Source organism: Coloeus monedula, assembly GCF_965178545.1.
Source record: "Coloeus monedula genome assembly, chromosome: 24".
Classification (NCBI taxonomy): Eukaryota; Metazoa; Chordata; class Aves; order Passeriformes; family Corvidae; genus Coloeus; species Coloeus monedula.
In genome coordinates, this window is record NC_138804.1 from 2,407,731 (window position 1) to 2,423,557 (window position 15,827).

The 15,827-nt window shown below is 52.6% G+C and overlaps 1 protein-coding gene across 1 annotated transcript in view; it reads right to left on the bottom strand.

The window, feature by feature from the left end:
• The window catches only part of CSMD2 (CUB and Sushi multiple domains 2), a gene marked incomplete at both ends in the record, with an annotated part of 303,868 nt that overhangs the window by 101,697 nt on the left and 186,344 nt on the right, over positions 1 to 15,827 (bottom strand). The window contains 5 exons of the mRNA XM_082296608.1: positions 709 to 878; positions 4,930 to 5,118; positions 7,837 to 8,052; positions 13,469 to 13,585; positions 14,850 to 15,038. Coding sequence (XP_082152734.1) covers positions 709 to 878; positions 4,930 to 5,118; positions 7,837 to 8,052; positions 13,469 to 13,585; positions 14,850 to 15,038 — 881 coding nt within the window. The remainder of the gene's footprint in view (positions 1 to 708; positions 879 to 4,929; positions 5,119 to 7,836; positions 8,053 to 13,468; positions 13,586 to 14,849; positions 15,039 to 15,827) is intronic.

Consider the following 15,827-nt stretch of genomic DNA (forward strand, 5'->3'; position numbering starts at 1 on the left):
AAAACACAGATGTGGGGTTTTTTTCCCTTCCTTTTGTGAGGACCAAGAACAGCTCCTCACTAGTGGAGATCGATAGGAACTTTCCTCAGATGAGCAGGTGATGACAAACCTGCTGAGAGAACGTAATCCCTTTGTCAAGGAGTACATTCCTTGCATTAACAGGAAATCTTTCTCCCTTTCCAGTCATTTGTGAGCTGGAAACGTGGATTACAGCTCTTTTGGAGTGTGACACTTCAATGAGGACAGAGGCTTTCCTGGAAGATGGCTCAGCACATCCTTGTAATATTAATGCCTCCTTCAAAACCATTCCTTTGGTTAATAAAAACTCAGCCTGGATTTTTCTCCTCCTCCACAGAGTCCTGGATCTTGAATAATCTGGGAAGAGGCTGGAGTTCTGCATTTCAATCACCCCCTTTTTGGGACAAATCAGCCTTGGTTCTTCAAAGCACTAAATAATGCTCAAACCCTCACATTTCCTGATGGATGAGGAGCTCTTCCTGTGCAATCACACAGGTGAGAGCTGAAGTTTAGCTGCTTTGTGGGAATTCTGGTCTTCCAAACTGCCCTGGCAATCACTCCATGGCACTGGAGCATTCCTGGGATGACACAGGCTTTTCCAGAGGTCACTCCGACCTAACCCCATTAAAATTTTAGAGCATTTAGAGATGGTGCTCTCACGAGCAGCTCCACTGCCTGAGGCAGAATTACCTTGAGGACATCTCCTGCCTCCAGCTCGAAGGTCCTGGCTTTCAGCTGGATGCCTTTCCCTGGTTGGCTCTGGATGGAGTAGATGCACTCGTGGTTGTTGTTGTAGTTCAGGGGGTAGTTGGGGGACAGCAGCACTCCCTGGGTTCCCGTCACGGACGAGCCACACTCAGCTGGACCGAGACACAAACGCACATTTCAGTGAGCGCACGGATGTTCCAGCCACACCACACATGCAGGTGACTCCTCCAAAGGCTGCAGCTGCTCACCCCTTCCTGCAGCAGAAGGAAAGAGGCTTTTCCCTGCTGTTAGCCACTCCAGCCTGCAGACTGTCCCCTTTTCCATCACATTTTCCTAGCCAGGCTTCTCTCCTCCTTCAGGATCTGCTTCTTTCTCTACTCTGAGCATTTGACTTTGAGCCAAACCTGAAGTCGGAAGATTTTTTGGGCCTCAAAACTTGGCAGAACGATCCTGGGTAGGGGAGGGAGAGGGTGGCAGCTCTGGAGGCTCAGCCTATCCTGGGTGCAAGGAGCTCACAGCTTGGATCTGGAAAACACCAACTCTTGTTTCGTGCACTTCCACTCCCAGCTCCAAGGACAGTCCCTGACTCACAGGAACACGTCACAGTGAGCAGACAGAGACTGACACGGGTGGATCTTCCTTCCAAAAGGCAGGAGCAGAAATCCCAGTGCATCCCAGGGATGGGATGGATAACACCAGCTCCCAGAGCCTGATCCCAGCAAGGATCCCAGTGCAGCCGGTTTGTCACGCACAGCGCCTCGGCATGGGGCAGTCTGTGAGGATCTGGGATCTGTGGGGAATCTGTGGGAATCTGTGTAAATATAAATCTGGGGAAATCTGTGGGAATCTGTGTAAATGTAAATCTGTGGGGAATCTGTGTGGAATCTGTGGGAATCTGTGTAAATGTAAATCTGTGGGAATCTGTGTGGATCTGTGGGGAACCTGTGGGGAACCTGTGGGGAACCTGTGGAGAATCTGTGTAAATGTAAATCTGTGGGAATCTGCAGGGAATCTGGGGGGAATTTGGGTAAATGTAGGTCTGTGTGGATCTGTGGGGTATCTGTGGAGAATCTGTGCAAATGTAAATCTGTGGGAATCTGAGGGGAATCTGTGGGGAACCTGTGTAAATGTAGGTCTGTGTGGATCTGTGGGGAACCTGGGGGGAACCTGGGGGAATCTGTGTGGATCTGTAGGAATTTGTGGGAATCTGGGGGGAATCTGTGTAAATGTAAATCTGTGGGGATTCTGGGGGGAATCTGTGGGGGACCTGGGAGAATCTGTGGGGAATCTGTGTAGATTTGTGGGAATCGGTGTGGATCTGTAGGAATTTGTGGGAATCTGTGGGGAATCTTTATAAATGTAAATCTGTGGAGATTTGTGTGGATCTGTGTGGATCTGTAGGAATCTGTGGGCGATCTGTGTGGATCTGTGGGTGATCTGTGTGGATCTGTGGGCGATCTGTGTGGATCTGCGGGGAATCTGGGGGGAATTTGGGTAAATGTAGGTCTGTGTGGATCTGTGGGGATCTGTGGGGAATCTGTGCAAATGTAAATCTGTGGGAATCTGGGAGGAATCCGTGTAAATGTAAATCTGTGGGAATCTGTGGGGAATCTGGTGATTCTGTGTGGATCGGTGTGAAATCTGTATAAAATCTATCTAAAGATGTGTAAATCTGTGTGAACCTGTGTGGATCTGCCTCAGAACAACCCCACGCCGAGGATTTTCTGTTCCTCCTGCCGAGCTCCCACACGTCAAGCCGTGAGTCACTGTTTTCCCAGCCTGTTTACCCTGGGAGATTTTCTGCTGTCAAACACTGGCTGCCTGCTCCTCTGAGGCTGTGCAAGCAGGGCTGGGGATGTGCACTCCAAAGTGCCCCCAGAGCAGTTTTTAGGATCAGTGTTGAGTCCCCACAGCTCCTGGAGCCGAGGAAACCATCCCAGAGCAGCTCCTGGCTCTGCTGCTCCTCCAAGGAAGGGTTAGGGAAGGAGGCAGCAGCAGATGCACCCAGAGGAGGCACTTTGGAGGTGACTTTGTCCTCTGCTCTTGCCATGGATGAAAAGCAGGATTTTGGCACAGAATCCCCAGAGATGATGCTGGGGACATCTTAGGGTGCTGTCCTGACCAGAGGGCTTGGACAGAGGAACAAAAACCACTCCCAGTTCTCCCCAGACCATCTCTAGGACAGGAGCTGAATAGAGAGTGTCTGGAAAAGCAATTAAATCTCCTTAATGAGTCAGTCTCCCATTTCCATCCCTACCCAGGCAGATCTGAGCAGGCAGTGGGGACACTGTGACAGAGCTGTCACCCTGCCACAGAGCTCTGGGCCATCAGCCCTGAATTTGCCCTGCTATGACAAACCCAAGCTGTTAATTCCGAGCCAGGGAACAGCAGCCAGGGTGTCCACTCACTGCTGCTGTCTGAGGCTCGAGTTTAAAGCTCTGTAAATGACTCTTTTGGATTGCCATTCTCCTGATGAGCTTTATCTGCAGCCTGATTATCATTCCTGCCCTGGAGAGGCTGCCTGACCCAGCAGGAGGAGGCAGCCCCATGACCTCAGTGCTCAGCAGGGCTGGGAAATTCAGAACCACAGGCTGGAAAGAGGCAGCAGCTGGCTCCAGTGGGGAGCTTTGCTCTGCAATGGCCCTCAAAGGTCACTCAGAGCTCAGGACAATCTCCTGAGCAGCTTTGGACACCAGGTGAGAGCCCTGCCCTGGCTGATCGGGAGGAATCCCTCAGGCTCTGGGTGAGCAGAGCTGGGAATGATTTCCTATTGAAATTCTACATCAAAAAAAAGTGTGACATCTTTTTCCCAAGGCTTGGAGCATCCTCCTTCCTTCCAAATTTGTGCCCCTGCTCTGTCCCACTCCCCATCCCTGCCAGGCGAGAGTTCTGCACCCCACCTGCACCAGAAGCAGCAGCCAGGAGCCAGCTCCATGCTGCAGATCAATCCTTCCCCTCCTCTGTCCCTGGGTTTATCGATTTATTAGTGCCAATTAACGGCTGCAGGGGCTAAAGAAGGACTTGCAGCAGTCAGGGAGGGAAAGGTGCAGGAAACATGTGGAGAACAAGGGGAGGGACAAAGCTGGGGGCGTTTCCCAGACATATCCATAATAATGTGGGATTTGCCTGAACTGTGGAGATCACAGCACGCTGTAATTCCAAGCGGGAATGCCTCAAACCCGGCCTGGTTGGCAGGAACTGCCCCAAAAGGGAGCAGCAGCTCTGGAGTCACTCGCTTGGGGTGGGGCTGGGGCACTCAGGGCTTCTGGGGACGTGTCACCCCCTGGGCTCGTGTCACCCGCTGTGCCCAGCTGGGAGGGCACTGAGCCCTTGTGCAGGGCTGGAAGCTCCTTTCAGCTGCCTCTCCCCATCCCTGCTCCGGCTGCCCTGCGAGCGGAGCGATCCCATCCTGGGGGGTGTCACCCATCCAGCCTGGGGGATGTCACCCATCCAGCCTGGGGGGTGTCACCCATCCAGCCCGGGGGGATGTCACCCATCCCAGGAAGTGTCACCCATCCATCCTGGGGGATGTCACCCATCCCAGGAGGTGTCACCCATCCAGCCTGGGGGATGTCACCCATCCAGCCTGGGGGGTGTCACCCATCCCAGGAAGTGTCACCCATCCATCCTGGGGGATGTCACCCATCCAGCCTGGGGGATGTCACCCATCCCAGGAGGTGTCACCCATCCAGCCTGGGGGATGTCACCCATCCATCCTGGGGGGTGTCACCCATCCAGCCTGGGGGATGTCACCCATCCCAGGAGGTGTCACCCATCCAGCCTGGGGGGTGTCACCCATCCCAGGAGGTGTCACCCATCCATCCTGGGGGGTGTCACCCATCCAGCCTGGGGGATGTCACCCATTCCAGGAGGTGTCACCCATCCAGCCTAGGGGATGTCACCCATCCATCCTGGGGGGTGTCACCCATCCAGCCCGGGGGGATGTCACCCATCCCAGGAAGTGTCACCCATCCATCCTGGGGGATGTCACCCATCCAGCCCGGGGGGTGTCACCCATCCAGCCCGGGGGGTGTCACCCATCCAGCCCGGGGGGATATCACCCTTCAAGCCGGAGGGGATGTCACCCATCCAGCCCAGGAGGTGTCACCCATCCCAGAAGGTGTCACCCATCCATCCCTGCCCACCTCAACAGTGCAGCACAGCAGGACCAGCCAAGCAAAATGAAAGCACATGACCACCTACCAACACACCTTGGCAGAGGCGAACTCCACACACGCCGTCTCCCGCCCAGGCAGGTGATCCGGGATGCTCCCTCCAGCCGGTACCCCGGGAAGCAGGAGAAGGTCAGCACGTCCCCCACTCCAAACTGCAGCCCCTTCCTGATGCTGTAGGCTGGCACTTCGGGCTCGTCACACGGCTCCAGGTCGTATTCTGGAGGGGATAAATGGATTTTATGGGATGGCAGGGGCATAGTTTGGATTCTGCCCTCCCTGGAGAGGACACGAGGATCCAAGGGAGCTCTGAGCTTTGATCCAGCTGCAGTGACTCCATGAGGATTCTAATCCGTGAAAACCCACCTGGATTTCACCCCCCACCAACAGCTCAGGGGTTCTGTCCTCCCTGGAGAGGACAGAACCATCCAAGGGAGCTCTGAACCTTGATCCAGCTTCTGCCAAGGCAGAATCGACGAGGATGGAATCCTGTCTGAGCCATGAAAACCCACCTGGATTTCACCCCCCACCTACAACTCCCCCCCCAGCACCCGCATTCCAACCCCCTCCAAAGGCAACAGGTCCCAATTCCCGTCACAGTGACACCGGTGGGGATGGGAATTTGTCACTGTCCCTCTGCTGCAGCCCAGTGGGGATGGATTGATCCGGGTGGGATTTCTGCTGCCTCTCCATTACTAATCCTGGAAATGGATGGTCTTGCTCAGGGAATGCTCAGGGCAGCTGCTGCTACAAGAAAGGTCACATAGGATTTTGGCCAACAGCCAAACTCACGTCTCTGACCCCAAACCAGCTTGAAGGAAAACTCTTTGGAGGGTGTTTTGGAAAATTCTCCAAGTCCAAAGCCTGTACATTAACATATGGATATGTAAAGGAAGCTAAAAATAGAACTGACTCCCGTTTTTGCTTTCCAAGATAGCAAAGAAGCCTTGAAATCCACTGAAAATGAGAGTTATAATTAGAGGCAAGCTTTTGAAAGGCAAAAAGCCATTTTCCCCTCATCAAAATGGGAGTTAATTGGAAATTTTCTGACTGGTTTCCACATGCAAATCCCTGACTTCAGAGGCCAGGAACAAAGGCTCTGGGAACCAGGTTTTAGCTGCATCTATGGCAACAGCTCTGCCCGTCAGGGAGGGTGCCAGACCAAGCTCCACAAGAAAAATGGGAATTTCTCTCCCTCCCTGGGCACTGCATTGGCAGGTCAGGACTGGGAAGGACACAGGGACAGAGGAAGAAGAGCCCCAGTGCAGTAAAGCTTCTGTCCTTCACTGATTGTTTTAGGGAACGGCTTCTGGGGCGCTCAGGCAGCAAAGATTGACATTCCCTGGAATGTGGGCACTTGGGAGTCATCTGGAGGACTCCAGCTCAGAGGACACAGCCAAACACCTCGTGCCCTTCAACCAGAGGCTGCTCCAGAGCCATGAACTGCCCTGGGTTGCCACTTATCCCTTTTTTGGGTCCCTCTCCAAGTCTCCACGCTCATTCTCACTGGCCACTGCTGAAAACCCAGGATTTCCTCAGGAAAATCTGCCTTTGGGTCACCACACCCACTCGAAGCCAACATCCCGAGTGTGCACAGCTCAGCACGGGATTGCTGGACCCTTCAGCCTCCTCCTGACTCCTGGAGTCAGGAAAATCTGGATCCCTCCGAGGCCTGCTGGGTGCAGCAGGAGGGGGCTCCCATCTGGTACCACAGCAGAGCAGCTGAGCCAGCCCAGCCAGGGACATTTTCCAGCTCCCTGGAAGTGCCAGTGGGATCATGGAAACCCAGCTTGGGCTACGCCAGGTGTGGGTTAAAATCATGGCCTGGTTTGGGTGGGAAGGGACATTAAGGATCATCCAGTGCCACCCCCTGCCATGGGCACCCACCACTGTCCCAGGCTGCTCCAACCTGGCCTTGGGCACTGCCAGGGACTCAGGAGCAGCCACAGCTGCTCTGGGAATTCTATCCCAGCCCCTCCCCGCCCTCACAGGGAGGAATTTCTTCCCAATATCCCACCCAAATCTCCAGTGGGAAGCCATTCCTTGGGTCCTGTCCCTCCAGCCCCTCTCCAGCTCTCCCAGAGCCCCTTTAGGCACTGGAAGGGGTTCTGAGCTCTCCTTGGAGCTTCTCTTCTCCAGGCTGGACATTCCCAGCTGTCCCAGCCTGGCTCCATGGCACAGCCAGGACAGGCTGCAGGCACAGGATAGTCACTGGAGGAGCATCCAAGTGGAGCAATGAGCCAGAGGAAAAAAGGGAGCAGACGGACAATGGGAGTGACCAGCCCTGCCCCGCTCCTTGTCCAAGCACTCCAGATTGCTCCACGCTGCTTCCAAAGGATCCCATCTGTCCCAGCTTCCCGTGCTGGGAGTGCTGGGCCTGCTGCAGGGATTCTCCTCTAAAAACAAGAGAAGGTGTTTGGGGAAAGAGGAACAGCATTCCCCAAAAATCCTGAGCTGGAATTGTCCATAAACAGAGCAGGGAAGATGAGGGTCAGGAGGGAGACAGCAGCACCTGGAGAGGGATTTAATTCCAGTTATCCACAGGGGCAGACAGAACTGGCTGTATGGGGGCTGCAAGGGGAAGATTTCTTGGGACAGAAATAAGGGTTTAACACTGGGATAACTGACTGGGGGACAAGAGGAACGACCACCAGTGACCCAAACCAATGGAGAATTATTCCCAAGATTTTGCTGGGAGGGTGGGGAGGCCCTGGCACCCCAGAGAAGGGGTGGCCCCTCCCTGGAAGTATCCAAGGCCAGGCTGGACAGGGCTTGGAACAACCTGGGACAGCGGAAGGCTGGGCAGGGGCGGGCCTGGATGAGCTTTAAGGTCCCTCCCAACCCAAAGCATTTGCAGAAAAGCGGGAAGGGGAAGAAGGAAGGGAAAGAAGGGGAAGGAAGAAGGGCCAGAAGGAAGCCTTTGGGCGGCTGTTCTCACCTGAGAAGGTGATGTTGAAGCCCTCGTAGGACATGGAGAAGTCGGAGATGAAGCGGATCTGGGCAGAGAAGTTCCCGAAGAGCCCCGCGCTGAGCGGGGCCGGCAGCCGGGACCCCGTCAGCTGCTTCAGGGGCTGGGCAAAGCTGGAGTTCTCGGTGATCAGCAGGTAATCGTGGCCATTCTCCAGGTGGAACGTGTGGAAGGTGAAGAACACGCCTGCACGGGGGGGAAAACCGCAGGCGGAGTCATCCCATGGCATTCCCAGGCCAGCCCCTGCTTCCCACCACCAGCAGGGGGAAAATCACGCTGAAACCGTGGATTTTGTGGTGTTAGGAATGAAATGAATAAAACCCCTGAACCCGGGGTGTGGTGGCAGGCCCAGAGCAGCGACAGGCACGGGGAGGGTTGGGTTGCTGTGCCCTTGCCAGGGGTGGCACAGCCCCGCTCCAGGGATGCAGCAGCGGCTGAGGGAGCAGCCCAGGGGAGATTTTTCTTATTAAAGTGTTGACCTTTAAATGGAGAGCAAGAGCAGCGAGGCTGGGGCTGGGAGGGCTCAGAAACAAGCGTGCTCCAGGAGGAATTCCTCCCTAGAAAAACAGCATTTAAGCCCAGCCCCAAGGTCAGGGAGGCTCTTCCAGAAAACAGAAGTGTGGCAGCGGTGCAGCTGAGGAGACCTTCCCATGATGGGCTGATCAGAGAATCATGGAATTATCTGGGTGGGAATGACCTTAAAAATTGTCTAATTCCATCCCCCCACCATGGGAAGGGACACCTTCCCCTAGATCAGCTTGATCCAAGAAAAACCCTACTTGTATTCACCTTTTACTGCCCCAAATAAACCCCACACCACCTCCAGCCACAGAAATCCTGGCCCAAACAAAGCAAAACTCTTTTGCCTCTTCCTCCCAATTCAATTTGAACGATTTCAAACATCTGGGGAGAAGGCTGTGACCTTGATGCATTTGTAAATGAGCCAGAGAGGAGTAATGGATTACTTAAAGTCCCCTTCACACCTCCAGACACACAATGGGAAGCACTTCAGGCTCCTGCAGGAGCCTCCAGCGAGGTGATTTTTCATGCTGGAATTCAAACACCATTAGAAACACTTATTCTCTGGAAAATAATTCCAGCTTGGAAATGAAAAAAAAAAAAAAAACCAACAAAACAAAACCACAACAAAAACCCAACAAGAAACGGCAGCGAGAGCAGAGCCAGGCAGGATCTGAGCTCAGGAACTCTGTCACAGCATTGTCACAGCAACTTAACGAGGCACAGAGATGCTGAGCAATAAAAAGCCTCTTTGCATTTAGATGGATTTTTTCATCCCCATCTCCCAGCTCCTGGAGTACCCAGCCCAGGCTCCCGAGCCCCTGCTCGTGTGGGATTGGGATTTCTCCTGCTCAGATCCCGCCCCCTGGAGAGGCACGGACGGGGCAAACCCGAGGATGGGATTTGGGCTTTGTGAGAGAGAGATCCCTGCTTGGCCCGACCAGGTTATTTCACTGAAACCAGTAATTCACACCCCAAGGGCTGGCTCTGCATCCCACCGTTCCCAAAACGCTGCATCCCAAAGAAATAGCAGGAAAACAGCAAATAAAGCCCAGAGCAACAGCCTCCTCCTCGCTGCCCATTCCCCGTTAATTCCTGGAGATCAGGGAAAGCTCTGGAGCATGGAGCTCCAATATCCAACCCCACAGCATCAAATTACGGCTGAATATTCCATTTATTTATCCCTGGGTCTCTCCCAGGGCTTTCTGGAGGTTTTCTGCTCACATGGAGCAGTTCCCTTCCACGAAGGGAAGGTCAGAGAGGTTGGAAATCAACCCAGAGCTTTTCCTGTGGGATTGGGAATGAAGGAATCGTGGGATCATCCCAACCTTTATCCTCACTGATCTGCAGTGTCCCAGCAGAAGGGTTTTTGTGAGCCAAGCTTAGGACTGACCTTGGTTAATTGCTTCTTTGCATCCATTTAGTGGAGCCTGGCAGAACAGTTTTAGGCTCACTCTTTCCCCCTCTGCAAAGTTCCACGAAGGCAGGAAACTTCCCAGAGTTTCCAAGTGTTTGTTATTCCTATCAGAAGCACCAAACAGAAATAGATCTGACCTGAAATCTGGGATGTGGGGAAAGCAAAACGGCTTTGGATTCTCACCTGACAGCAAATCTACACCCTCAGCCTTACTAAACCCAGCCTAAGAACAGAACTAACAAGGATAATTCAGTTATCCTGGAGAACAGGCCCCAATTCCCAAATTTTTTAAGGTAAAAACTCCAAGCAGAGGGCACGAGGCTCCTCCAGCACTGGAGGGCTGTGGAAATGTAGCAAAAAGGACTAATTAGGAGCTCATTTTAAAGGATTTGTGCTCAATTAAACCTTTGCTCTGGTCTGAAATTTACTGTGGCACAAAACATCTCTGCAAACACAAGGCTGGGTTGGTTTTTTTTTTTTTTCTTCTCCCCCCATTCTCTGCAGAAGAAACAGCAAAACAAATTAGAGGGAAGAGAAATCACTTTGAAGCTGTGAGATTAAAAATAATGGCCTCTCTTTAGGGATTTAAATACCTTTAAAATTAAGCTGCTTTTAAACTCCACTTGGACAGCCTGGAAGTCCATAAAGTGTCGCAGGAAAATAATTGTTGGAGCAGTAGGGCAATTCCAGGACTCGTGTGCTGGCCACATGGGAGATGTTCCCAAAAACCTTGGAGGGAAGGACCTGGACACCTCCATAAATCCCTCAGGAGGGGCAGATCCTTCTCTGTGACCAGGGACAGGAGCCAGGGAATATCCAGAGCTGGGCCAGGGGGGGTTAGGTGGGATTAAGGGAAAGGTTCTTCCCCCAGAGGCTGCTGGGCACTGCCCAGGCTCCCCAGGGAATGGGAACCTTCCCGAGGCTGCCAGAGCTCCAGGAGCATTTGGGCAGTGCTGCCAGGGATGCCCAGGGTGGGATTTGGGGGGGTCTGTGCAGGGCCAGGGGCTGGGCTGGGTGATCCTTCATCCCTTCCATGATTCTCTGATCATCCCTGCTCCGTCACTGGCTTGGCAGGGAATAATTTGGTGCCCTGGGAGGCACCAGCCCTGAATTTTACCCGGTTTTATGGGAATTGAAACAATTCCCATGCCTGGGACACCAAGTCCAGGCAGTGTGGCAGTGGCAGAAATGAGTTTGAGAAATGCAAGAGCAGAACAAGGAAAATCAGGGAAAATGTTGAACGCTCAAGCCATGGGAATAAATTCCCTGCTGGAAGCAGAGTTGTGAAAGCTTGGGATTTAACAAGGACCAAACTGATCCAGTGCTCCTTGATGCTCCAAAACCAGGGAGCTGGGAGGCAGGGACAGCATGGGAGGTGTGGATGTGTTGGGATGTGTCTGGAGGGGTTTGGATTTGCCTGAATGGGGTCAGGATGTGTTTGGATGAGTTCAGATGGGTAAGGAGGTGTTTGGATGTGTCTGGAGATCTTTGGATGTGCTTGGATGTGTCTGGCTGTGCTCACACGCTCCCCCACCACAGCCCAGCATCCAAACCCCTTCCAACTTCTGTTCCATAAAACACCAGGACAAAGAACCCCCTTTGTTCATCTCCTCCTTCCACGGCTCTGGGGAATCAACAATTCTCCTCAACAACGGCTCTGAACTGAAAGGGAGCGGGTTTGGATGGGATATTGGGGTGAAATTCCTCCTTGTGAGGCTGGGGAGGGCTGGGATGGAATTCCCAGAGCAGCTGTGGCTGCCCCTGGATCCCTGGCAGTGCCCAAGGCCAGGTTGGATGGGGCTTGGAACAGCCTGGGACAGTGGGAGGTGTCCCTGCCCACGGCAGGGGTGGCACTAGATGGGCTTCAAGGTCCTTCCAACCCAAACCATTCCATGATTTTATGATCTGTGGGACTTTCCTGAGGTGCACTTGGTTCCATGCCAGTTACAACATCCTCTAACTCCTCTCCCTCTCATTCCGAAGTGGATTTGGGGATCTCCTGCTCCCAAGCAGCTGCCTGGGTGGAGCTTTCCCAGCCCAGAAAGCTGCCCAGGCACAGGAATTCTGCTGGAAGGGCCCCTGGATGGACACAGGGATCCCACAGAGTCACCCACAAAGAGCTGCTGGAGAACAACCTTGAAGGAAGGACCAGCAGAGGTAAGGAGAGGGATAAGCGTCCAAAAAAGATTCTTCTACACCAAACACTCCAAGTCCTCTCTCAGCCTCTGATCCTCCCCTTCCCAGCACAGGAGAGCAGAGCTGAATTCCCAGAGAACTGTAAATTTTCCCTACAACTGCCTGGATTTATGGAGCAGCTCCCATCGTGATTCTCTGAGATTCATTACTGCAGCTAAGGCCAGAATTCCTGGGAAATAAAAAAGCTGGGAACAGCTCCTCAGAGAGCTCACTGGTGTGACAAACACGGGTGGGTTCAAGGTGCTCAGAGGCAGGGCTGAATTCCTTGGATGACCCTGCCCCCGCAGGAAGGGAAGGGCTGTTCCCTCTGCTCCTGACTTGGCCCCAGCAGCGTCTTTAACAGCCCAGGAGACAAAAAGCTCCTGAATTTCCATAGAAATATCCCTGCTAGCTGAAAGAACTCCCTGTTTTCTCGAGCTTGGCCAGGAGATTTCCCTGTGGTGTCAGAGTAAAAGCTCCCAGGCCATCAGAGCTGCTCCTCCTCCTCTAACAGGGAGCGACTCTGCTGGGGTAAGGCGGTGCATGATCCCAGCTGGATCAGGAGGGTGGATTAACGGGAGAGGGGATGGCTGCTCCTGCACAGAGCACCTCTCCCAGCTCCCAGAGCTCCCCAAAGCTCTGTGCTGCCCATGGACAAGTTTATTTGCTGGGATACAACCGGAATTGGGCAAACTGGCTGCTGATCCCTGCCTGGAGCTGAGTGGTGCCACGGCGAGGCCGTTGTGTGAGATGGAATTCCCATCCTTTGTGCTCAGCCCAGGAGATGCCGTTGGATCACAGGGAATTATCCCCCTCCTCCAGCCCCAGCACACCAAACTCGCTCTCTGATCATCAGTGCCGCCTTTTTCCTTGGATTTTCCTCCCAGACAGCAGCTCGTGCTGCTTGGAGCTTGGACTGAACTCACCCCCTGGCTGTGGGGGAAGGAGAAATGCAGGACTAGGGAAGAGCTGGGAATTCAGAGCCCAAGCTCTGGCCCAGGTCTGGAGCAGATTTATCCCGTGTTTCCACTTCTCCAGCCCTAAAATGCTGCACAGGGGCTGAGCCAGGGAATTAAAACAGAGCTGAAAGAGCCACAGAGCCCCAAATGTGCCAGCAGTGGTGGCAGTGGCAGCTCCTCTCTGCTCCCTGGGGCATTCCTGGCATTGCCAGGAATCCAAACAGCAGCTGACTCTCAGGATAGCTGGATCTCTATCCATCTACACCCTGACTTCCAGGATAATGCCACAAAGGTCTGGAATAAGAGACAACACAAGGCACAGGCTCTGGCTGATGGCATGGAACCATTTGTCCCTCTGAATCCTCTCCACTTTAAAAGGATGAAGAGGTGACACCAAAACCCTCTGGATCTTGCCCAGGGACAATGGAATCATCATTCCTGAGAGGAACTCCTGGATCCCACAGGGAGCAGTTTCTCTCCCACTGCCCACTACCACCCTCAGTCCTCTCCAAGCACCCCAAAGGTGTCTCACCTTTCCCATGGGATGTTTCTATGGTCCACGTGCAGTTCAAGTTGTTGGGATAAAAATCAGGGAAGCCTGGGGAGAGGATGGTGCCACTGGAGCCACGGATGTAGCCCCCACAGAGAGCTGAAAACAAAGAAAAAAGGAGATCAAGAGTTCAATAATCCAGAACTTTTCACAAGCTGGGAGGAGAAAGTGAAAACAAAACTCAACCCAGGAAAATCCAACAAAATACATGGATCAACCCACCAAAATCCAGCAAAAGGGATTGATCAGCCCAGGAAAATCCAACAAAAGGGACTGATCAACCCACCAAAATCCAGAAAAATACATGGATCAACCCATCAAAATCCAACAAAAGGGATTGATCATCCCACCAAAATCCAATAAAATACATGGATCAACCCATCAAAATCCAACAAAATATGGATCAACCCACCAAAATCCAACAAAAGGGATTGATCATCCCACCAAAATCCAGCAAAAGGGACTGATCAACCCACCAAAATCCAAAATACATGGATCAACCCATCAAAATCCAACAAAATACATGGATCAACCCATCAAAATCCAACAAAAGGGACTGATCAACTCACCAAAATCCAGAAAAAGGGACTGATCAACCCACCAAAATCCAGCAAAATACGTGGATCAACCCACCAAAATCCAGCAAAATACGTGGATCAACCCACCAAAATCCAACAAAAGGGATTGATCAACACACCAAAATCCAGAAAAATACATGGATCAACCCATCAAAATCCAGCAAAAGGGACTGATCAACACACCAAAATCCAGAAAAATACATGGATCAACCCACCAAAATCCAGCAAAATACATGGATCAACCCACCAAAATCCAACAAAATACATGGATCAACCCACCAAAATCCAGCAAAAGGGACTGATCAACACACCAAAATCCAGAAAAATACATGGATCAACCCACCAAAATCCAGCAAAATACATGGATCAACCCATCAAAATCCAACAAAATACATGGATCAACCCATCAAAATCCAGCAAAATACGTGGATCAACCCATCAAAATCCAGAAAAATATGTGGATCAACCCATCAAAATCCAACAAAAGGGACTGATCAACTCACCAAAATCCAGAAAAAGGGACTGATCAACCCACCAAAATCCAGCAAAATACGTGGATCAACCCACCAAAATCCAGCAAAATACATGGATCAACCCACCAAAATCCAGCAAAATACATGGATCAACCCACCAAAATCCAGCAAAATACATGGATCAACCCACCAAAATCCAGCAAAAGGGACTGATCAACCCACCAAGATCCATGGATTAAATGCCACTGGGAGCTTTCCAGCTGCTGCTTTGCAGTGGAGCTGCACAGGAAGGGGCTGCAGAGGTTTCCTCACCCTCACAGCTGGGCAGGGGCCGGCTCCACTGGAAGTTGGGCTCGCACTCCAGGGCCTCGCTGTCGCTCAGGGTGTAGCCGGGGTCACAGCTGAACGTCACCAGCGCTCCCACGTAGAAATCGTTCCCGTGGCGCTGCCCGTTCACCGGGATGCCCGGGTCCAGGCAGTGGTCGGACTGCAGCTTCACAGCTGTGGGGCAAAGCAGCAGGGTCACACCCTCGGGGCGCTGAGGAGCTCAGGGGGAAGATCAACCCTCCCATGGGATTGTTTGGAATCCTGCTGGTTATCCCCAGAGTGAGAGGGTGAAAGGGAGAGAGGGAAATCCCAAAAGTGAGAGGATGGAGAGAGGGAAATCCTCACAGTGAGAGGATGGAGAGAGGGAAATCCTCACAGTGAGAGGAAGGAGAGAGGGAAATCCCAAAAGTGAGAGGATGGAGAGAGGGAAATCCTCACAGTGAGAGGATGGAGAGAGGGAAATCCCAAAAGTGAGAGGATGGAGAGAGGGAAATCCTCACAGTGAGAGGATGGAGAGAGGGAAATCCTCACAGTGAGAGGATGGAGAGAGGGAAATCCTCACAGTGAGAGGAAGGAGAGAGGGAAATCCCAAAAGTGAGAGGATGGAGAGAGGGAAATCCCAAAAGTGAGAGGATGGAGAGAGGGAAATCCCGAAAATGAGAAGAGGAAACAGAGAGAGGGAAATCCCAAAAGTGAGAGGATGGAGAGAGGGAAATCCCAAAAGTGAGAGGATGGAAACAGAGCGAGGGAAAACCTCACAGTGAGAAGATGGAGAGAGGAAAATCCCCAGAGCAAGAGGAGGAAATGGAGAGAGGAACTGGTGTGGGATTCTGTGCTGGGCCAGGAGTTGGGACTCCATAATCCTTGTGGGATCCAGCTCTGGATATTCTGATTCTGTGAGCTCAGCTCTGTCGCCTAAAATCAAGAATATTCTGCAGATGCTAAAATAAAAATAAAAAACTT